Source organism: Enoplosus armatus, chromosome 17, assembly GCF_043641665.1.
Source record: "Enoplosus armatus isolate fEnoArm2 chromosome 17, fEnoArm2.hap1, whole genome shotgun sequence".
Classification (NCBI taxonomy): domain Eukaryota; kingdom Metazoa; phylum Chordata; class Actinopteri; order Centrarchiformes; family Enoplosidae; genus Enoplosus; species Enoplosus armatus.
Window position 1 is genome coordinate 18,637,410 of NC_092196.1, and position 22,278 is coordinate 18,659,687.

General features: G+C 38.7%; 3 protein-coding genes and 1 long non-coding RNA gene across 4 annotated transcripts; 2 read left to right on the forward strand and 2 right to left on the reverse strand.

The window, feature by feature from the left end:
- Positions 1–336: 336 nt before the first annotated feature.
- On the reverse strand, positions 337–4,897 carry mylpfa (myosin light chain, phosphorylatable, fast skeletal muscle a). The gene is made up of 7 exons (XM_070922510.1): positions 4,843–4,897; positions 4,008–4,106; positions 2,643–2,718; positions 2,443–2,547; positions 2,017–2,095; positions 1,870–1,918; positions 337–1,198 (listed from the first exon to the last, which is right to left on the reverse strand). Exons 1-7 carry the CDS (start codon positions 4,843–4,845, stop codon positions 1,097–1,099), a joined length of 513 nt encoding a protein of 170 aa, XP_070778611.1. The 5' UTR covers positions 4,846–4,897; the 3' UTR covers positions 337–1,096.
- Positions 4,898–9,739: 4,842 nt separating this feature from the next.
- pheta2 (PH domain containing endocytic trafficking adaptor 2) lies at positions 9,740–11,186 on the reverse strand. Its single transcript, XM_070923756.1, has 3 exons — positions 11,106–11,186; positions 10,690–10,993; positions 9,740–10,202 (listed from the first exon to the last, which is right to left on the reverse strand). The coding sequence occupies exons 1-3, from the start codon at positions 11,184–11,186 to the stop codon at positions 9,799–9,801; spliced, it is 789 nt and encodes a 262-aa protein (XP_070779857.1). The 3' UTR covers positions 9,740–9,798.
- Positions 11,187–13,251: 2,065 nt separating this feature from the next.
- cd2bp2 (CD2 (cytoplasmic tail) binding protein 2) lies at positions 13,252–16,536 on the forward strand. Its single transcript, XM_070923456.1, has 7 exons — positions 13,252–13,292; positions 13,635–13,713; positions 14,352–14,481; positions 14,782–14,939; positions 15,023–15,614; positions 15,691–15,776; positions 16,252–16,536. Exons 2-7 carry the CDS (start codon positions 13,639–13,641, stop codon positions 16,360–16,362), a joined length of 1,152 nt encoding a protein of 383 aa, XP_070779557.1. The 5' UTR covers positions 13,252–13,292; positions 13,635–13,638; the 3' UTR covers positions 16,363–16,536.
- Positions 16,537–17,696: 1,160 nt separating this feature from the next.
- Positions 17,697–19,230, forward strand: LOC139299640 (uncharacterized). The gene is made up of 3 exons (XR_011598837.1): positions 17,697–17,767; positions 18,987–19,016; positions 19,110–19,230. It is a non-coding gene; the product is annotated as an uncharacterized lncRNA (long non-coding RNA).
- The last annotated feature ends 3,048 nt before the right edge of the window (positions 19,231–22,278 follow it).

Genomic DNA, 22,278 nt, shown 5'->3' on the forward strand with positions numbered 1-22,278 from the left:
GGTGTTTTTGTCTTTCTTGGTGTTGTGTGAACTCAACCTTGAGATATGTGTGTTTGGGCAACTGTTGATCATATCCTTGGAAACATTATGAATTTGGCTGGATTTAAATAACCAGCATTTATTCTTAACTGCAAAACATCAGCAGTCACTGTTATAATAAAAGTGGTTTGTTTACTTGCTGTACTGTCCTGTACGGCTCCTGTTTGTACATGCAATGTAAGGAAGGTCCACTAGATGTCACTAGATGTGTATTCATGAGGGGTTTTGCTATTTATTACACCAGACCTGTTTCCTCCCTTGAACCCTGTCCCACAGAGCCACTGAACAGAGACGCTATTATACAAAAGGAAAGAGATTTTATTCACAGTTTGTCCCTTTTATTCATTACAGAGGAAAGGTGAGGAAGAGTCCAGTCACTGAAGCTTAGGCAGCTTATGGAAAAAAAAAGATGATTTAATGGATGCAGGAAGGAGTGGAGGGAAAGAAATCGAAGACTTGAATGTTTTCTTTCGGCACTTTCTCTACTCTCCTTCAGTCATTTGTTTTTCACTTTTCAAGGAAAAAAAGTTGTCGACACTTTAAGGAGGCAACTTTTTCCTCTCTAACCTGCAAATGCTCTCCCTACTCTCACCTCTTTCACCCAAGAGGACTTCTTCAAAATTTGGAATGAGGTCCTCATAGTTTGTGTGCCCCCCTGTAGTAAACCTGTCTCCTCCTCAGATGCTGAGGGAAGCAGAGGGACACATTTCATTCACACAAACACCTCAGATGGTGAAGTGACAGGGCAGACAGAGATGTAGAGATGAGAAGACAGAAGATGGTTGCAAGGAAAGAAAAGGGTTTTGAGAAAAGCTTGTGGATGGAAATGATGTTACAGGATAATTTTATTGAAAATCACCCCTATTCCCCATAAGCAAACATAGACATCCCATGGGCATCCTCATGTGTCAGTGTGACAAGTCTTTGGTTTGAACATGAGCGGCTGAGCACATGGGTTTACACAAGAGGTGAGCGGGGAGGAAGAGGAGGAAAGAAAAGGGCAGGGAAGGCAGAATAGCAAAGGGATTGCTGTCTTTCTTGTCTTCTAGCTTTCTCTTTACTCCTCCTTCTCCTCTCCGTGTGTGATGACATAGCAGATGTTCTTGTAGTCTACGTTGCCGGCAACATCTGGGGGGAAGGCGGACCACATGTTCTTAATCTAAAGGAAGAACATGAGAGTTAGATATTCAGCATGGCAGGGGATGTACTATCTCACTAATATTCTTTAAAGGTATACATCATGTTTTTAAGATATTAGTCAAGTTATCCCCTCTCGGTTAAAAAAGCTCACACTTTAAAGGCAGCTTACTTAACAAAATTGTTAAGATTTGAGCCCAGGATAAAGTTTATAGTTTTAATAATAATAATCTTTTGTTCAAATAATATACTTAAAAACTAGTCTGAAAAGGAGCCCCTCAGTCTGAATGAATGAATGGATACAGTTAGGGGACATTTCCTCTGTAGAATAAGGGGGAGACCCTCCCAAAAATGGGAGAAATGGATCACCTTATCTGTAAACAATGATGACTCTATCATATCTGGACAGCGATAGATTTAAAGACAATTTAGATTTAAAGAATTTCTTTCATAAGATATATTTAATTTGTAACAATTGAAAAAAAAAAGAAAAGAAAAACTGGTCTTGCACTCTTCTATATTTCCACGATTGTTCAAAACTCAAAAAGTAAGTGTATGTGTTGCAGGTGGATGATTGGCTCCAGCACTGACTGTTAGCAATTCAGCATATGTTGGGTAATTGTAGGCAACAAGACCAACGAGCCAGTCTGCCAGAAAACATGCAGTATTCCTCTAACAGGTTGGTGATTTTACCTCCTCCTTGGAGAACCTGTCGCACTGAGTGGTCAGGAGCTCCTCAAGGCTGGAATGGGCAAACAGACAGATTTTGGGAGTCAAAATTTTAATTAATTACATTTGGACATCTGTGGTGAACATGAAAATGATAAAGACAGTGCTCACAATTCCTTCTTGATGGATCCAGTACCCTCGGGGTCCAGGACCTTGAAGGCGCTAAGAATAACATCCTCGGGATCAGCACCTGAGGAGGAAGAGGTTAATAAAACTTTACACTGACTGACAGTGGTAAAAGCATTTAGTGGAATTAATTTTAACTACTTCATGTTGGGTAGTTTAATCGATAACAATGTAAAATGTTTGCATGTAATCTGAAAAGTGACAATTACTGTAAATAAATACAGTGGTCTCTGAAATGTAGTGGAGTAGAGGTATAAAGAAACATAATATTAAAATACTCAAGTAAGGTACAGAAGTACAGAACTTACTTTCCTCCACTGAGGACTAAATATATACTACTTCAGAATAATGTAAATAGTGTAAAACACAGAACCATTTGGGAGTGACAGTTGGTGAAAATTAGATGCCCACCCTTCAGCTTCTCTCCAAACATGGTGAGGAAGACGGTGAAGTTGATGGGGCCGCTGGCCTCCTTGATCATGGCCTCCAGCTCCTCGTTCTTTGTGTTCAGCTGGCCTGAACAGACCAAAACATTTGGATTAGTGCAAGAGACCATTCAACACATAGTCACACGTGCTTTTCCACTGTATATTTATTGCACCACCACTCACCCATTGAAGCCAGCACGTCCCTCAGGTCATCTTTGCTGATGATACCATCTCTGTTCTGGTCAATGATTGTGAAAGCCTATAAAGAAGAGAAGCAGACTGGGTTTATTTCTTGAAGGAAGCACACAGGATGGATGGGGTGAGACCTCTTTACACCTTTAGGGACTCCTCAGTCAACAGTTAGTCCATTGTAGTGGCAGCTGGCGAGTATCTTTGACACAGTACTGTACAAATGTTAGAGGATATTGTGCAAGAAAAAAGCTCCCCCAAAAAGTCCAACTTGACTGTAGTGGCCTTTACGGGGGGAGGGGCTGGAGGGGGTGCTTAAGGTGGCCCGAGTCTTTTCTTACATGTTAATCTGGTAAAGTATCATTAGGGAACAGCTGTCTGATCTGCTCACCCCGTCTATGAAACTTAAGATAACCCCTTGGACACACACATCCCTTGCTCCGACAGATACCCCCACCCCCCCACCCCGCCACACACACACACACTGGGAACTTTCCATCTGTGCAATGTGCTAAGATCATCCTAATCATCATGTCATACATTCCCAAAGTGGCACTCAAGAAGCCTGTATCATTTATCGCAGGAGATATGTTTCCTCTATTCACAGCACATATCCCCTGACAACACACTGAAAACACAGACACCATCATTATCCAATCTCTTGACAGCCCATCCTTATAAAATCTCATCTCCCTGACCTTACTGAACTCCAACACACGCCTCTCTTTTACACTTTCTCCTTTTGCTTTCTGGTCTTTCTTTCTCTGCTCATCAAGCCACTTTGAAAAGTGAAAGTTCTGAAATTGAGCACACAGCAATAAAAGTTATGTTTTGAAAACATCAAATGTGCAAAAAGCATGAAAGCTTTTTTCCTTTCTTTCCTCATATTCTCTGTTCTGCACTACCATACGCCTATCGAGGTCCAGCTGTTCTGCTTGGCCTCCCAGCCTTCAGCGAGAGCCTAGAGGAGATGTCTGAGTGACAGCTGGGGGGAGGTCAAAGGTGAACAAAATATGGAGAGCTTCAGATGGTGTCAGAAATTTCAGAGCTCCTCCTAATGACATTCTCATGCTTATTAAATTGTCAGGGGAGAAGAGAGGGGCACGCCAAATAGCAACTGCTGTGAAAATGGATCCGAGAGCCGCTTAACCAAACTCTAATTTTGGTTACCGTCTCCAAAATTGATTTGAAAATACACCAGCTTTAATTTAAGAATCTGGGGTTCTTTACATCTATCAACTAACCAGAGGTAATACAGATGTCTAATGCTTCCTGAGGCTGCCGTGAATGATGCTCATACAGTAGAAAGAAGGGGTTCCTTTACGGGTGGAGTATCGCTGTGTGCCGGACAAACCTCACCTCTTTGTACTCCTGAATCTGGCTCTGCTCAAACATGGAGAACACATTGGAGGAGCCGCTGTCTCCTGCTGCCTGCCTCCTCTTGGCCTTCTTTGGTGCCTGGAAGACAAACACATGAATGAAAATTTCAAGTAAGTCAGTTAGCTTTTGGCTAAAACTCACAGGGATGCCATTGAGTGCTGCTCAGGCAGTTGTACCCAACCTTTTTGGCTTGTGACCCCTGATGATTAAGCAATTTATACCTGCATATATCCACCCAAAAGTTAGATTTTCGTCTATGGGCCCTATGGAATAATTGTTAGAAGCCTTAAAGGGTAAAACTAGAAAAACAAATATTAGAGAAAAGGCTGAAAATATTTGTATAAATGTTTTGGGGCAGAACAATATTTTTCTTCTTTCCTGTCCTATCAATCACTTCACCCCTGAGATTTATTTTGTTACCCATTAAAGAGGTCTTGACCCCCAGGTTGGGAACCACTGCTCTAGCAGATCCCACAAGTTCAGGAACAATCCTCAGGTTAGTAAAGACATTTTTATCTGACTACCAATGAATACATTTCTTAAATCCTTTTCCTTAACTTGGCCCTGCAGATGTTTGAGTGTTGCATGCAATCTGAAGTGCGTTATGAAGTGAAGTGCATCACCAAGAACTGCAATTATCCGAAAAAATCCACAAAAGATGTCCAAAATCGCTTGATCTACTGCAAGTGAAAACAAATACTCCCATCTTTTTGTTTATATCATTTCAAGCTTCGTTAATCCACAGGGTTGGTTTTATTTGCCTGTAGATATTTCCACCAGAAGAGTGCAGAGATGTGGGAACCCTGGTACTCACCATCTTGAGACGGTATGAGTGGAGGTTGGGATGATCAAGAAGGAGAAGACAGTGTGAAGCCGCGTTATACGTATATCCCCGGGGGCTTATATACCCCTCCACAGGCCAATCTAACTTTAGCCACAGCCTCAAGTTTGGATGGGGATAAAAAAGAGAGAGAGGGTGGGGGGGGGCAGAGAGAGAGAGGATGGTCAAGGATGAACTGATGGCAAAAGTGGATGAGACAGAATGGTTGAACAGCGTATCACCTTACTGGAGATCAGAAATAGACCCAGGAGTCTTGGAATTAAGTAAACCTGATAGCTGAGGGACCATGCTGCAGGTCTGCAGTCCCACGTGGACTAATAAGGACATTCGGGACATAGATGCTTGTTGGACCACTGGACACTGTCTCTCCACCCTCTTCTGTCCACCTCCATCTGCCTGCAGAGAGGCACAGCGGCCACTCGCTGACTTTATTTTTGGTTTGTGATGTCCATTGCGATATTACCGACTTGGATACAAGCATTCTATACCCTCAGCAACTGATGCAGCTTTTACCCTGTATGTGCACAGCTCGGCTTTCTTATTTTAAGTTGCGACAAAGTAATGATGCTAATGTCAAATTTGGGATTTTCCCATACAAGTTATGACGGAGGGGGTTCTGTAGTAACACCAAATATATACAGTTGCATAAATAGCATCTGGCTCATTCCTAAAGTTAATCAAAATATCTTTTCACACAACAAACAATATGGAAGAGCAAATGTTTTTTGTTTGTCTTTGAAAAACTGCACAAGGCAATATTTTAAATAACTGGGGTAAAATAGAAAATTATTAAATATCTTTGGATACACATGCTCACACTGTGTATACACTATATATGTATGTTTTACATAGTGTATATCTCTCCTTTCTTTCCTGATGCATTAATGTAAATTTTAATCATCTTTATGTTTTCCTTTTTTGTTCTTCTCTATAATGATGAATTGGGGGTATAATTTATTCATTTAATTAATGACAATAAAGTATAAAAACAGTGGCTTGAAAAAGCTGTAAAAAAAAATTTCTATCCAACAAACCTTTCAAGAATATGTTGTTATTCGTAACAATTTCATCTTTTAATTTAGTGTGATGAATTAAGAATGACGTCCTGCTGATCAAATAAGAAAAAATGCTCTTAGGCATTGTTGTCATGCTGTCAGATAAATGTAGTGCAGTAAAAAGTACAATACTTGCCTCTGAACTGAACAAAATTGAAGTAAAATACTTAATTACAGTACTTGAATAAAGGCAATTATGTAATTGTGAAACTGTTTTTCACAGTTTTATTTATTATGAGCAGAAGTCACTCAAATGTTAAAGCATCTAATTTTGTGGTTTGTGGAAATGTGGGTTTCTTGTGTCCGTTTCGAATTTCTTAGTTTGAGTTTGTTTTTCTTTTCTGAGGACTGGATGAGGTTTGTTGTCAACGTTAAATGAACGACAGCATACCAGCCAAGTGAACGCATCATTAACCTCTGGCTGCTGTCCTGCCTTCTCATCACTACAAAGGTGTGTGTTTGGCCTCAGTCATGAACACTTTCCCACCTGTTTGCACCCGGCCCCCCTCTCGCGCTGTCTACCCACCATCCCTCCCCCCTTAAATATAAGGGGATTACTTGGCAGGGTGATGGCAACAGACATTCCCAGGAGAACATAAAAGGGACAGCTGAGGGCGACCAAAATAGCTAAATAAACTTGACAGTCTGCCAACGTGCCGGGCCCTGAGAGCAAAATGCTTTCCTTCATTATTTTTTTCAGGTTTTATCTCCAAATTTACCCCACAGATAATCTGTTTTCATTTCATTAACAACTTTGTTAATCTTGTCTATTGGAGGAATTTATTTTTGTCCCCTCTGTCAGCTCTCTCGTCGTGACTGTTTGTGTTTCCACTGATCTCCTTGCTCTGACAATCTGATGGTCAATGATGAGTCATGTCTCTGCTCTTTACTGGTTTCCACTCTGGCGGTAATTTGGCTTAGACAGACGTTTAGGACATCCAGAGCCTGTCGCTGGCTGTCAGTCCTCCCCTTGTGTTATTGTTGACCTTTGACCGCTGGTTCACTTGATTATCACCACCTTGTTGCAGGAATGAAATATGACTGACTGTGATTTCTACTTTTAAAAAGAAGGTGTAGGTTTATGATTGATCAGCTGGATAGTTGGTCAACTCTATAATGTAATTTTGCATGTTGGCTTTATATTGACTATGAAACAAAACTCCTTAAATTTAAACTTTAACTCAAACTTTTCATATTAAAATTAGGTGGAATGAGTGTGGAATTTTAAGGGGTAAAACGACTGAATGTGACCTTTAACTGACCATATCCAAGCCCTAAAAGTTGCTTCTGCTTTAATGTTTATTTAAACAGAAAGTCCCATAATCCTGCAAATTAAGGGAAATATTAGGCATTATATTAAAAGATTTGAGAGACAGCGAGTATATATTAAGGGGTTATGACATTATTATGACATATTCAAGAGTTTGTCTGCTGGCAATTGGGTTTGACATTAGTTTACTGCCTAAATAATTTACATACAACAATATAATAATAATAACATATAAAGTCTACCTTCATGGCAACAACTGTTATTCACCACAAATTCAGCTGTTTGTTTATACGTCATATTCCTTGCAGTCATTTTGCAGTCTGTATTTTTGGCAGTTTTTTTGTATCATTAATTATTTGATAATGATAATAAACAATCAACATACACACAAATAATAAATACCAAAAACTTTGAGAAAAGGTTAAAAATGCTGAGTCTTGTTGTCAAGTAATGTAAATCTGTCTTGATTAAAACATAAAGTATAAAAAAAAGAAAATGGATAAATCATTGATCACTGTTTCTAAATATTGCGTTTATTATTTGGTCCGCTAATTTCTACATGTTATGAGTCACAACTAAATCCTACAACATGAGAATCAGCTGGGACATCTCAAACTTTTCACAGATGTGTCAGCTGCTGCGGTTTGCAGACTTTACAACACAGTTGTAAAAAACAAAATGGTCTCACTTCACAATGTGTTTACACGCTGCTATCGTGAGAAAGTGTTTCCATACAGATGTGTGTAAATTTCAGGGGGCCGTTGCTGTAATGTGACACGTCTCGCCACGCTCCTCTGAAGCCATCTATCACTTTTTAGATGATTGGTATGTCTGTCTGTAGGGTCTGGAATGTGGAGAAGCTCCCAGCTCGTCCTATGGAGGAAGGCGACCTTAAGGAACTGACGTGACAGTTTGTTATGTTATACTCTGGTGTGTTTGTTTACCTACCAGCCTCAGGTTGCCCTGTTTTGTTATTTGATTCCATATAGGATGGTGTTACGTTGATCACCATTCTGTACATTACAGTCCAGATGTCACTTTTTGCTTTTTTTCAGTCTTGGTATTGAACTTGGAGACATGACAGCTGAACAGTTTAATTATAAAGCTTATTACACTATTACACATTTTGCGCCTCTGAAGCAGTTACTTTGTCTAATTAACCCAGTAAATTCACTATAAATTACAGTCAGACATGTTGTAATGATCCTTGTTTTCCAAGTGTAGTAACTCAATTAAAGGCTCTTAATTTCCCCAAAATATTGAACCTGTCAGTTTTAACAGCAGCTGCATTCTTTTTGTCTTGTGCATTCTTCCATTAATCACCGAGCTAAGTGAATAAATCACACTGCAAAATTACTCTAAACCAGGTGCTTTTCTCCGGCCCAGAGTCAGTACACTGTGCCTGCAGCGCCCTCTGCTGTTTACCATCCTCCAGTGATTGTTGTGTGTCTCTGATGCCTCATAGGCTCAGTGATTTTTTTGGCAGTAAAAGGAAGAGCGAATTAACTTCCTAATACGCATAAAACACATAATCTTTATCTGCTTGCTTCAAGGATTCTACTGAACAAAGCCATGCCTTTAATTTAGATAAATATTCAAACAAAAGATCCAATTTCTATGTAATGTAAAATAATTTCTTCTTATTTCCATAGATTTCCTTGTAATTCTAGTGGAAACATTTATTATGTTTTAACACTTTATGAACTGGACCAAAGTTGTGTTTTTTTTATATCAGCATCTTATTTATATCATAGATCTGGGGCTCTGTATAATATGTAAACAAACAATTATGAGATGTATAAGTCAACAGTTAATAATTAATTAATAACGGCTGAATTCAAATATTACAAGTCACCTGTAATATAAATAATTCATGATAATAAATAGAAATACCAGAAACATTTTTCATTTTTTATCAAACTTCCCAATCTGGACTAGACTAACTTTATATTATTACTTTATAAGTTATATTTGTGTTTATATTTTGTGTGTCAGTATCTTATTTTATATCACAGCTGTATGGCTGTGTATTTCAATGAATTGAAAATGAGACAAGTTGACAGATCAATTTTATTTTTTCATGCATTGAAAAATATATAATACTCTTTGCTTAATACTGCTTCATAAAGCCTTTTTATGCCATGGATGAAATGTTTAATTGCACCACGTGTGAATACTAAACTGCTCAGGGAACTGTTATGCAATTAGCAGCCACCTGCTGCAGGTTCCAATTAGCAGGGAGACCATGAGAACAAACAAGGAAAAGGTTTTTCATGGAAGACATTTTGACATGTCACACCAGCAGTATCTGCACTTCTGAGCCTTTGTGTGCAGATTCCTTCCTTGTTCTTTGCTGCATCCCTTGTACATTTTAAGGCCAACTTGGCTCAGGAAAATCAGGAAAATTACAACTTTCTGTAAAACAAATCTAACATATGAACAAATGGAGGAACATTTAGCACATTTACAGGTGTCTGGGCCTCAAACTCTATGTACTTAAATACAGTATAACTCACAACACTTCAGGTTCAGTTCCTTTTTAATATACATGAACCACTCCATCTCATTTCCTCTTAAATGTTCTCTAAACTGTGAGTTTTTCTTTCACCCCAGGTCTATGAGATCTCCATCACTGTGTTCCTCTTCTAGTTGTCGACTCCTCAGCCATTCTTCTCTCGCTTTCTTCACTTCTTGGCCATAATAATCATGAAGTTTGCTAAACTCCTCAAGTGGATCAAAACCCACCAAAGGCCATTCACCATACAAAGGTGCCGGTCCGTTAAGTGGTGTGACGTGAGCATTTCTCCTGAGCCACAGTTTAGGGGACTTTTTAGCTACCACTTTAGTTGAAGGAGCTTGTAAAACTGTGCTGGCACTGAAGCTTCTCCCCTCTCTGACCACTGTTGTTGGCCCGTGTACAGGGAGGAAGAAGTTGGTTGTGGACTGATTGAGGGCACTGACAGAGGAGCTGTGACGGGACTCACCAGAGCCTTGTTGCTGTTTAGCTTCTGCAGATGGAAAACAGGAAATCAACAAACACATAGTATACTCATAATAATTAATAATAAACATTATTTACACCTTTTGCAAAAGACTAGTTCAATATTTTGGGAACTTCGCTTATTCATTATCTGGCGGGGAGTTTAATGAGAAGATCAATACTAAGCTCATATTTGGGTACAATCACCAGCCAATTGTACTGATCATCTAACCCTCCAGCAGAAAGTGACTATTTCCCAAAATGCCGACCTATTCCTTTAAACAATATTTATTAAGACAGAATGAACAAATTATGAGGCAGACAATAAGATAAAAAACTTAAAAAATTAAAATTAAAACAAGGGCACAGATTTAGAATATTTTAACAAGGATAAAACATTGCCTATTAACGACAAAATCTATTTGCACAAAAGCCCATAAAGTTAACTATAGAAATGTTAGCTATTAGCACCAGTAAACAGAACAAGGCCACAACAATCATAATACATAACACACCTTCATACTGCCTCCCCAAGTCTCTCACCAGCAGTGAGAGGTAACAGTGGCTGGCTGACAGCAAAGCTTTCACCCAGCTCTCTAGAGTGTGACGATCCCCTGCTGCAAATCTGTAGGTTTTCAGTCCAGGCCCTTCAAACACCAGGGAAAAGGCAAACTGGCCATCAGACTCCGAGTGCCGGACTGCACACCCCTCCAGCACAATGACACCCAGCAGGTGTCGGTCAGCTGGGCGCTCCTGGTAGAAAAGCAGGTTTGCCTTCAGGACAAACCACCGCCGCTGGTAGGTGGCAGTTCGCTCCTTCTACGAAGAAAGATGTCAACGTAATGCAGGATTATTGCATTTGCTATCATATGAAAATCAGCACTGAAAATTCAGTTATTTCATGTTGTCTGTGTTTTATGTTTATCCAAACCTTTTTGTAGAGATATCCCTCTTTATCTACCGGAGAGGTGCATGATAGGTAATGGGTCAAAATCTTCTCATGGAGCTTCATCACAACAACTAAAGAAGAGAAAGTGCTTTTATATTTAGAAAAAAGAACAGCAGTGGAACATATAACAAAAATACTAAAATCATCAAGCAACCTGATTTTACTGTTACTAGAAACCACAAAAAGATATCACTTTTCTATCATGAGTAGATCTTAAATATCCTCCAATTATGACACTTAAGGTTTGAAAGCAGAAGTCATATACCAACAGTATACTTACTAAAGTACTCTACAATTTTGAGGTACTTCGACTTTACTTGAGTATTTCCATTTTTTTACTACTTTATAGTTCATTTTCTGAAGGTGCAATAAGTTACTTTATAGATTAAGATTTTACATTAAAAAACAAAAATAAAATGCACTGTTGAAGATCAAACCAGTGGTTTCCAACATTTTTACCTTGTGATCCTTTACAAAAAATGTCGATTTGCGGCCCCTTGTCATTTCAGATGAGTCTGAGTTGTTAGCAGTTCAACCAAAGAGACATTCCCTGCTAAACTGTTCAGATGGTTTCATTCAAATAACTGTCTGAGGCCCAAATAGGTAAAATTACCTAATATTTCACAAGCAGAACTTTTAAAGAAGTCACCTTGATCGGCTACGACAGTAAAATACTTCTTACGTATTGATACATCTGCATTAACAGTTGTTAATACAGAGAGGCCTACTTTTCATACTTAAAGTAAAGTTTGCATATAATACTTCTGTACTTTTTCTACTTATAATGGAGTCTTTTTTCATTAAAGCATTGGTACTTTAACTTAAGTAAAAGTGTGAATACTTTTATAATTTATACTGAAAACTGCATGAGATGTGGACCAGAACATATTTCAGAAATGTTTTAATCCAGGCTTTTTATCAGCAAAACATTGATTGAAATCATCAAACAACCTGATTTTAAATAGGAACCACAATAAGTTCAATCCAGTAGATCTTTAATATTATTATTACTAATATTAGGAGTGTTACTAGGAGGAAATTAATATTAATATCCATTACGCTTGAGGTTTAAAAGCAGCTGTCAGTGTCACAGACAGAATAGAAAATAGTGACTTACCTCTCCCAATGTTGAATCCTTCAGGGTCACTTTATCCTCCCACACTGTCTTTACATTATTCACATTTACAGATGGTCCTCAGAGTTCCTAAACGTGAAGCCAATTGTTCTCTATCAGTTTGATGCATCCACAACCGACAATGTTTGAATATAAAGTTTCAGGTTACTACCACTGGTTCTCCCTCGGGTACAAGAGGACGAGTGTTGAAATATAAATAACTCGACCCACTTCCTGGTAACAATATCCTGACACATTATATTCTCTCTTCTCTACGCTTGAGTCTACCCTGAGCTGGCGGATGAGCCAACCAAGCAGTCGAAACCAACCTCCCTGACAAGAACTGCTACCTGGAAGTGGGATGCTAGATGTTGAAGAAGAGTTTGAGGTCTGGTGTACAGTATTTGCCTCAGCTCTCTCACTTCTGCATTTTGTGTTACTTTTTAAAAAAAAAATTCAGATGAGTTTTATTTTAATCTCTGATGGTGAGTATACAGCAAATTTCCCTTGGTTGATGGTTAAGTTGAAAAGATTTACAGGGCCTACTGTGCAGCCTTTCCTTTACAGCACATCTCCAGTCTGAATCAAGAGCCAAAATCAACTTAAGGCCATAGGTTAAACCTATAAAATAATTTATATATCCATGCAAAAGAAAGTGTTGGATTCCTGCACACTGTCATTAAGTTTATTTATATATCTATATAATTTTAAAAATACAACATTTCAGCCATGGGCCTTGGTCAGGCATCAAATTCTTTATACTATACTTTATACTATATCAAAAAGGCAGTCAAATCACAAACATCTAAGACTGAGAATCAAACACTATCCTTTTGTTTTATTATATGTCACATTCTAGGAAAGATAGTATTTTTAAATTCAACAATTCAACATTAGAACCGACAAATAAAATCCCATCTACACTCCTCACCAGGTGGTGGCGGTAGTGCGCCATATCGTTGTTTACCAACCACCAAAGACATTAACTAAGAGAAGAAGAAGAAAACAAGTGAAGAAGAAACGAAAACGAACGTCGTTTGAATTGTTTTTGCCAGGTGTTGCCACATTTTCCAGTTAATCTCAGTTTATTAGCCTAGTTTGTATATTTTAACACTAACTGAATATGCAGGTTATGTCGTAGTAGTTAACAAAATATAATCTTACCTTTAGCAAGAGTTTGCTTGTGATAAAGCCTTTAGTTTCTTGTTCTGCATGCGCTGTGTCTGCTGTTGTTGGCTAACATTTTTAGCAGCAAAGCTAACATGAGTCCTGTGGTAACCGCTCATATTCACAACGTTACAAGAATCTACTCTGTGAAAGTGCTAAAAGGCTACGCACTAATGTTACAGCTCAATAATGGTACATAAATTAAAGAGTCGCTGTCTTACCTTCTGTAGCACCATGTCGAAGAGGAAAGTAACATTTGAGGACGGGAATGGAGAGTTTGACATGGATGACGACCCCCCAAACAAAAAGGTAGCACTGTCCCGTTCACATCGTTGCTTAAAACCCGATCACTGGTTAATCAGTTAAGGCTTCAGAAATGTAACTAACAACCATATAATTTGACAATTAAATAGTCAAAGGTGATTTCATTCACAAAGGACATATCAGTCTAAAAGTTTGCATTTCAAAAAATACCTTACATAAGACACACAAATCGTCACTGGGTTGCCTTTGGTCCAGTGACGACTAAACCTATTGTACTAATGGCCATATTTCCGAAGCTCAACGTGATTACCATGTGAGTGAAATTATTTATAAGGAGTCATTTGTCTTCACACACACCATGTCATTGTTTGATTGTTTATAAAATGTTATAGTTGCAGGTTTGGAACATGTGCAGGATCCTTTCTTTCTTGTCCTTTATGGGAGCTTTTCGATGCACCTGTCTCTTAAGACTAAGAAGTGCTTTTTTTCTGTCAGTATGTGAGTCTTTTTGAAGGAACACATGGACAGATAGACTGCCATAGGGCTAAATCATTGCCAGTGTTGTCAGGACAAGGAAATAAGTCACTAAATCTAACAAGAAAAGGGATGCCTGTATTACTTTTAATGTGATATAATGTTATTTGTAACATTTTTCTTTGCTTTCTTTAACTGTTACTAACTAGACATGTGAGGCTGTGAATGGACCAGGCTCCAGGTTTAAGGGCAAACATTCCCTTGATAGCGATGAAGAGGATGAAGGGGATGACACAAACAGCAGCAAATATGACATTCTGGCCAGTGATGATGTGGAGGGTATGTCTTGTTTATTATTTAAACTACATGGTGGTCATGCTTATTTTGATTTAATATGTTACTTCAAAATTTGCTTTGCACATACAGGTTTGAGTGTATATTTACATGTTCTTCACAAGTATTTTTAAATTAAGTGTTAAGGAAGCAAACTTTTAACAAAAAGGGGCTGAATTCTTGGACACTGGAAAATGTTGGTCTATTTCTACTTCATACAAGTGCCATGAGTCTAGCAAGACAGTGTTTTGCCTAAACATGGAGTGTCAATTATGCCACCTGAGACCATGCTAACTATGTTTTCAGGCCAAGAGGGAGCAACAATCGACTGTGATGAGGGAGTTCCTATTACACCTTTCAACCTGGAAGAGGAGATGCAGGAAGGACACTTTGATTCCGAGGGAAACTATTTTATCAAAAAGGAACAACAGATTAGAGACAACTGGCTTGACAACATTGACTGGGTAATAATTGCATTTTAGGGACTTTTGTTTCATGTTTGAAAACTTTTAAAGCAATGTGCAATACTATATGTTACTTCTTCCAGGTGAGAATAAAAGAACAACCTTTCAAACAAAAGAAGAAAGGTCTTGGAGCCAAACGGACACGCAGAGTCGGTGATGAGGATGAGGCTGAGGACGAGAAACGGAGAGAAGAGCAGCAGGCAGACAGAGAAAATGAAGAAGAAGAAGAGGAGGAGACAGAGCCTGCAGAGGACCCGTTGGCATCCTACACACAGCACCAGCTCACTGAAGCTGTGGTTGAACTGTTGCTACCTGGGGAGACAGTTGCCACAGCACTCCGTCGGCTAGGAGGCCTTGGAGGACGGAAGAAGGGGAAGATGAGGGAAGACAGTGAACCAACAGAGGAAACCAAAAGGGATACAGAAAAGCTTGACAGGCTCACAGCACTAGCTGACAGATTGGTTGGTTCTGGGATGTTTGAGATCTATCAGCAAACATATGAAAAACTGGCCTATTTGATGAAGAGCATGAGCAGCAAGCGACCAGCTGTGAGGCAGAAACCCAGTGGTGGTGATGATGATGAAGAAGGCAATGAACTTGACATGTTCGGAGATAAATTTGATGATATGCATGGTGGCAGATCAGAGGATAAAGAGGAGGAAGAAGACAGAAGAGGTGACATCATGGTACTTGTTTACATTTCCCTTCAATATGACAAAATATCTTGTTTAATCCAGTTTTGTCTTCTCAGTGACTGATGAAGTGATGTGGGAGTACAAATGGGACAATGAGGATAATTCAGAGGTTTACGGCCCCTTCACCAGTCAGCAGATGCAGGTATTGTCTTACACCAATTTTAATTTAAAACAGTTGTTGGGTTTGTAGGTGATACAGTGGACCAGTGGGCTTCTCCAAGAAGCTCCTCATTTTTTACAGTTTTGAAAATAATGGAAAATGGTTGATTGTAGTTTTGACAAGGGCTCACAAATCCATAAAGACACAAATTCTTTTGCTTATTTGTGATTTTAGGGACACAGTTCTTATGCTTATCATGTCAGAAATGTATTTCTGTTTTAAAGTGTGATCAAGTACATGCACAAACCTTATAACTTGCACCTATACTGACAAATTAAAAACAACTTTATTTAGGGAATTACCCATTTGTTTTGTTTTTCTCCTGCAAACTAATGTACCTGCAAACTCATTAGTAAATCCCATTATATTTATTAGATTATTGGGTTGCAGGCTGGTTCTACCTTTAACCTCAATCTGGCTAGGTGAGTTTTAATCTCCTTATTGTCTGTTTGTCCAGGATTGGGTGGATGAAGGCTATTTCAGCAGTGGTGTTTACTGCAGGAGGAAGGACCAGGAGGGATCTCAGTTCTACAACTCCAAGAGGCTAGACTTTGAGCTCTATACATGATTAATGTCCAGCATCAAATAAATCGCAACCATCTCAATCACTGGCAGCATTCATATTTTGCCGTCAAAATTTCTTCACTCTTTTCATCCAGGGCTTTGGTGTCAAATCTGTGATTTTAACAGGGGCTTTGTTTTCTGTACATCGTTTTTAAATAAATAACTCATGTATGTGCCATTTTTTGTTTTCTTGAGAACCAAATCACATTGTGGGTTTATTTTAAGGCTCATTGAGGACTGATTTAATTCAGATCATTTAGTGAAGTTTTCATGGCCATTCTATTTGACATTAATTAGCATCACTGACATTTGATAAAAATTATTAGACAAATTATTATTTTGTTACTATAGAATGAGAATTTTACACTTGTTTACTTATACTGTGAATAGATAAATATACTACTGTACTAGCTTTCCAATACAGCCAGCTTTTTTTCAATCATAATCATAATCAGAACACTCAATTCAAACCTCATTTCTGCTTTTGCAGTGAAGATGTTCATGTTTAGTGAAGTGAGTAGAATACAGAGATGTTTAGAACACCGTTTAACCACACACAGCTTCAAATACTCACAGTTAGATACCCTTGGTAGTTATTAGACTATATCTACTTTGCATATAGACACTAATGCATCAGTGTTACACTGCAGCACTTCAAAAAATACATTGATATGAGATATTGAGCCAATTCAAATTATTTGTATTCTTTGAAATCAGAGTAAGTAAAGATCAAATTCCATAATACAGTCTGGATGTGTTTTGTGTAAGAGGTGATGAGACAAATTATAAATATTAGCGGTACAATTCAGAGTGTAGCAATTACTTGATCGATTGATTGATTGATTGATTGATTGATGAAAAGAAAATTAATCGGTAGCTACTTTGATAATCATTGAAGTACTTTTCAAGCGAAAATGCCCAACATTTGATGGTTCCAGGTTGCCAGATGTGATCATTTGCTGCTTTTCTGTATATTTCTAGATTTCAGACTGTTGATAACATCACATTGTGCTGTAGGATATTTTGATGTTTTGCAGATTAAACAATGGATCGAAAAATAATCACCTGATGAATTTTGATTGCAGACTATAATTTCAACGCCTTCACTTAATAAAATGTAGGTCTTTTAAGATACTAGGTCACCCGAGGACATTAAAAAGATTTTTATGAGACATTTGTCTTCGCTCTCCTATTGGCTGCCCTCCACCTACGACGTCTCAAAATCTCCTCTAATTGGTCAGGCTTTTCCGGGCGGAAAATAAACTCGTGCTGTGATTGGATGATCCGTCTGTCTGGTTGTTGGATTTGTAAAAACGGATACATCTCCGAGTCGCTGTAGGGCGCCGTCCGGCATGTCTTGTTTACGGTGAGGTCGGAACACTATCCTGCGGTCCAGCTAAAGGTTTCTGGTAAGTTTGTTTCCCGTTATTTAGCCACGATAACCGTATGCAACTGAACTACGAAATGAGGATATGTCCAGTTATCCCATAAAAAGCACCCGAGCATAAGGAGATATGACAGCTCCCGGCTACGGCTATTCCCTGGTGCAGAAACTCTAACTGTTATGATACACACTGGATGAATATCAGTGTTGGCCAAACCATGCACTGTTAACGGAGTTAAAATAAAGCTCTGCTCGGAGGTGGCTAAAATATTTAACTCTCATTATTTTTTATTATTGGCATTGTGCAAGATACGATAACGTTAGCTAATGTAAGCATACGTTAGCTCATATAGAAAAGTTTGAATATGAGACAGTGTCCATTCCAGCAAGTAGACCTCGCTCAGTTTTGATCGAACCGCCGCTTCCGTTTGATTGAAAACATTCACTGCAATGCATTCGTATTTAATTAACGATAGCTATAAAACCTGGTCTATTTCCACTTTCCCAGATAACGTTAGCTAACTTCAGCATAATTAGTAAGGTTATTAGATGCCGCTAACGTTGCGTTTACGGACTGTAGCGCATGATGATGTGCCAACGACAATGACTGGCAAAGACTGGAAGCCCAAATTTAGAAATGTCACAATGTTTTTCTTCCAACCAAGCTAATTATGACTGTAATATTAATATTGATTTGATTTATTAAGGACGTTTCTTCAATCTTAAATCCTGATTAAAACCCACATTTGCACGATAGCCAATAACCTCCGCCATACGTAAATGTAATTAATTCCGTTTCGTATCGGTAGAGAAATTGACAAAATTGGTTTAGAAACCAATGAAATTGTAAAACCTTTTACTACTACAGAACAAGTAAAAGCACTTTGTAACTTGGTTTTGAAAGGTGTTATATCAATAAATGTATTATTATAAACCTTTTATTGATTATGAAAGACATTCCTCTCAACCAGATTGACTGTGCCTGTGTGTTACTCTAATATAATATGTCAAATTCCCATGAATGACCTCACAAATATACTTATATACTATTGTTCTACTATTGTCTACTTGCTAAATGCTAAATGTTTATTTAAAGTTTTACTTAGGATTGCCCCCCCCCCCCCCAGCCTTTATCACATTACGTTACATTACTCTGTGTAATACTGTGCTGATAATTTGTTGTGTCCCGAGTTGTTTCACAATAAGGAAATTTAAAAAAAAACTCTCACTATTCTCCATTTCAGAATAAACCCCCCATCCCAGAGATCAGAAAAGTAAGTGAAGCCTTATTTTTAGTACCTATTTTTAAGTGCTTTCATACTTATATGATACCCTGCATGTTTGGTTTTTTCCATTGTTATTTACAGAGAAGGACTGACAAGGAGAGAAAGAGAGCAAGGGGATGTTGACTTATCCCTCTGACCCACTCCCTCAGATAGTTTGTCCAATGGATGAAGATGCTATTCCCCCAAATCGTTTCTGTAGTGCACCTCCCCACAGTGAACCTCCACCTCTCCTCCCCCTTTCCTCCATCACTCCCAGGTATAGTTGTCCTGGCACCTTTTTGGTTTCTTTTGCTGTAGGTGTGTTTTCCCCTCCTTGTTTTTTGACCTTTTTTTTCTTTATGGACTGAATTATTTAGGTTTTGCAGACGTTATGAGTACACAATATGGAAATTCTGCTGATAGCTGATCATATCCATCTGTACTGATATTAGGGAAATGTATTTTCTCCCTTAGAATTTATCAGGTATACAGTTATACATGGTGCAGATTCAGTTGCCCACAAAACACCTAAGGGAAAACCTTTCTTTACCGTACTTAACTGTTTTTTGTCCATCTCAGCCTGCTAGTGCTGCAGTGTGCAGTGCACTCTCCTTAATGACAGCTGAACTCTACAGTGAAAGCACTTCACTGCATATCCAATTCGCTAAACTCATACAGAAACTAATCTGTTATCTGTTCTCAAAGCAAAGAGCAGTGCACAAAACAGCATGCAGCGTCTCATTTTGAAATCGAAACTTGTTGTCGGCTCATTGTGCTCTCTGCAGCTGGTGTCTGTACTCAGCCAAAGATTGTTTCAGGTAAAATAAGCATCACTCTGTAACAGCAAGGGTGTGTTTTGTGTTTTTTGTAGAATCCAACAAAATGGATGGTCTTCATCCATATGCTATCAATAATTGAAGTTTATCAACTTTATAGTTTTGAATCAGGACCTTCAGTAGATCAAGTAGCTTGTGAAAAAATAAGATGTGGCAAGTTTAGAAGGCTACACCTGCTATTTCAATGTGTCAGATACATGTCAACATTGAGGTAAACAAAAGTATCAGTGTCGGCAGATACCCTTTAGTAAAGGACTTAGATTGGGATCAGGGCCAAAAAAACATGATCGGGACACCCCTCGTACAGATAGTAATGCATTGTGCGTTAAGGCTTACAGTACTGTTTTTTTTCAATCTGTTTGAAAGAAAATGCTGCTTTTTGGCTAAATTCACTGATTTTTGAAACATTCACAGCTGTGCGAATGATGGAATATCTGGACACAGAAGGAGTGGTCGCATTCAAGGGATCAGAGCACAAAGTCCCAAAAAGCAGAGCAATACAGACATCGGAGAAGCTCAGAGACCATCCCGACAGAATCCGTCCCCCACAAAGAGCATGGTAGGAGTTTAACTTGTTAACTCTTGTTTAGATTCTCTTCAGTAATAAAACGTGTCATGCAGCACCCATGCATCTCTGATTTGTATGTTCAGGTGTCACAGTCCAAGCAGCCAAGAGTTGAAAGCACACATGGACATGAGAAGCAAAATGAGGTCAGTTTTATCATTCCATACTCTAGATGTTCTCCCACTCGACCCTCTCTGTGTCTCTGTTGGTATCTCAATCTCTATTTTGCAGTCTGTTTGCATGCCCTTTATGGTGTTTTTCATGTAATGAAGCTTTCAGTGTCTAATCCATGCAGCAGCTGTACCGTGGGTCTGTGTATGCCAACATTGGAGACCTGTACAGTAAACTGGGTGTGAGGGTTAATTGAGTGATTTTAATCCTCCTTCACGGTCTGCTGCATCTGACACAGACGAGCAATCAAGGGTCTTGATGTGACCCACTAAAGCTTAGACTGCAGATAATAGAGAATGCACTATCAATGGAGCCATTAGAACTCACGTCCACAGATTTCAATATGTCTCAGCATGTTCAAAAAGAAGAGAACAGGAAAGAAAGTTACTAACATCTGAAGTTACAATGATCAGTCTTACCCAGAGGTTATTGATACGCAGGTTTCTCATCAATGCTCAGCCAAACACTGTTGAATTTTCTTTTAAAAAGCTATAAAATGTTTATTTATTTTGCAGGATGGATTCAATTTTAGTTTTGCAGCAGAGCGGCAAAATAAGTAAGTGTTATAGCTAAATTTTAATCATTTAGTTGATATGGAAGTATTTTCTGCTCACTCAAACATTCTTTTTAGGCATGTGCAAATTTTAATTGTATATTGGAATAACTATGAATAAGAAACTATTTCTGATATAGGCATGTATAGTAGATATCCATATGACCAACAGTACCATGGAAAAGGGGCATAGATGTTAACAGTTTATGCGTTTTTTTTCAAGAATGGGCAACTAGTGAGTGGTAATATGAATGAGACAAGATCTTGTATTGACTCGAGATATTGATGCTTTCATGAGACACTGTTTTTTCCTTGTGATTTGTGTTTGAAAGTTTAATTTCCCTTTTCCATTTTTATTATAGGCAAAAGGACAAGGAAAGCCCACGGGAGAGTGTTTCTGCTGCAGAAAATGTAGTTGAGCAGTTTGACAGTACCACTCAGAATCTTGACACCACTAAATCTGACATGGATACTTGCGGAGGACTGGCTGTTGTACACACTTGTGAAGGTGCATCTGCCCCAAAGGGATGGGAGATCGGCCCCTTGTTTCAGTCATTCAAGTCGAAGATGGCCAGTTTCACGGAGATAGTAATGAGTCCTGTTAAACTCTTCAAAGCTAACAGTCCTCCACCATCCATGGACCATCCAGACAAAGTCAACGAGTGTGAGCTACAGGCTGATGACACGTCTGATGTTGAACACTCAGAGCAAAGTGATATGTTTCATCCAGAAGCACAAAGTGAGAATGGGAATCAGGACGCTAAAGCTAATCAGCAGAGGCTCAGTGAAGCAGAAGGTGCACAAAATGCAAAAACTGTTGCTCTTAAATATTCAAAAAAATTATCGTTTGATGTGGAGTTGTCAACACACAGCTCTGAACGGGCAGATGAATGTGCAATAACTCAGAAGGAAAAAAACCCACCCGATTGTGTGCCTTTCCAACACAGTCCCTTATCCTGCATTGTTTCTGAGGAAATTTCAGAAGTTACGTCCGTTATTAGGTCCTCTATAGTGTTACGGCCCTCTGTCAGTGTAAGTGCCTCAAATAAATCAAAGTTAAAGATATCTACTGCTGTGGAGGACCAGAAAGGCAAACTGGCTGTCTGGTTGAAACCACTGCCTAGGAGATGTACAGGAAATCGATCT

Bases quoted from the DNA above. Each gene is read 5' to 3' on its own strand.
- pheta2 (XM_070923756.1), bottom strand. From the start codon at position 11,186: ATGAAGCTCCATGAGAAGATTTTGACCCATTACCTATCATGCACCTCT. The intron at 10,994-11,105 runs GTTTGGATAAAC...CTTTCTTCGTAG, and splicing joins AGGGATATCTCTACAAAAAG to AAGGAGCGAACTGCCACCTA. The intron at 10,203-10,689 runs GTGTGTTATGTA...TTCCATCTGCAG, and splicing joins CTTGGGGAGGCAGTATGAAG to AAGCTAAACAGCAACAAGGC.
- mylpfa (XM_070922510.1), bottom strand. The intron at 2,719-4,007 runs GTGAGGTTTGTC...TCTTCTTTATAG, and splicing joins AGATTCAGGAGTACAAAGAG to GCTTTCACAATCATTGACCA. The intron at 2,548-2,642 runs GTGAGTGGTGGT...TGGTCTGTTCAG, and splicing joins GGACGTGCTGGCTTCAATGG to GCCAGCTGAACACAAAGAAC.
- cd2bp2 (XM_070923456.1), top strand. From the start codon at position 13,639: ATGTCGAAGAGGAAAGTAACATTTGAGGACGGGAATGGAGAGTTTGAC. The intron at 13,714-14,351 runs GTAGCACTGTCC...GTTACTAACTAG, and splicing joins ACGACCCCCCAAACAAAAAG to ACATGTGAGGCTGTGAATGG. The intron at 14,940-15,022 runs GTAATAATTGCA...TACTTCTTCCAG, and splicing joins GGCTTGACAACATTGACTGG to GTGAGAATAAAAGAACAACC.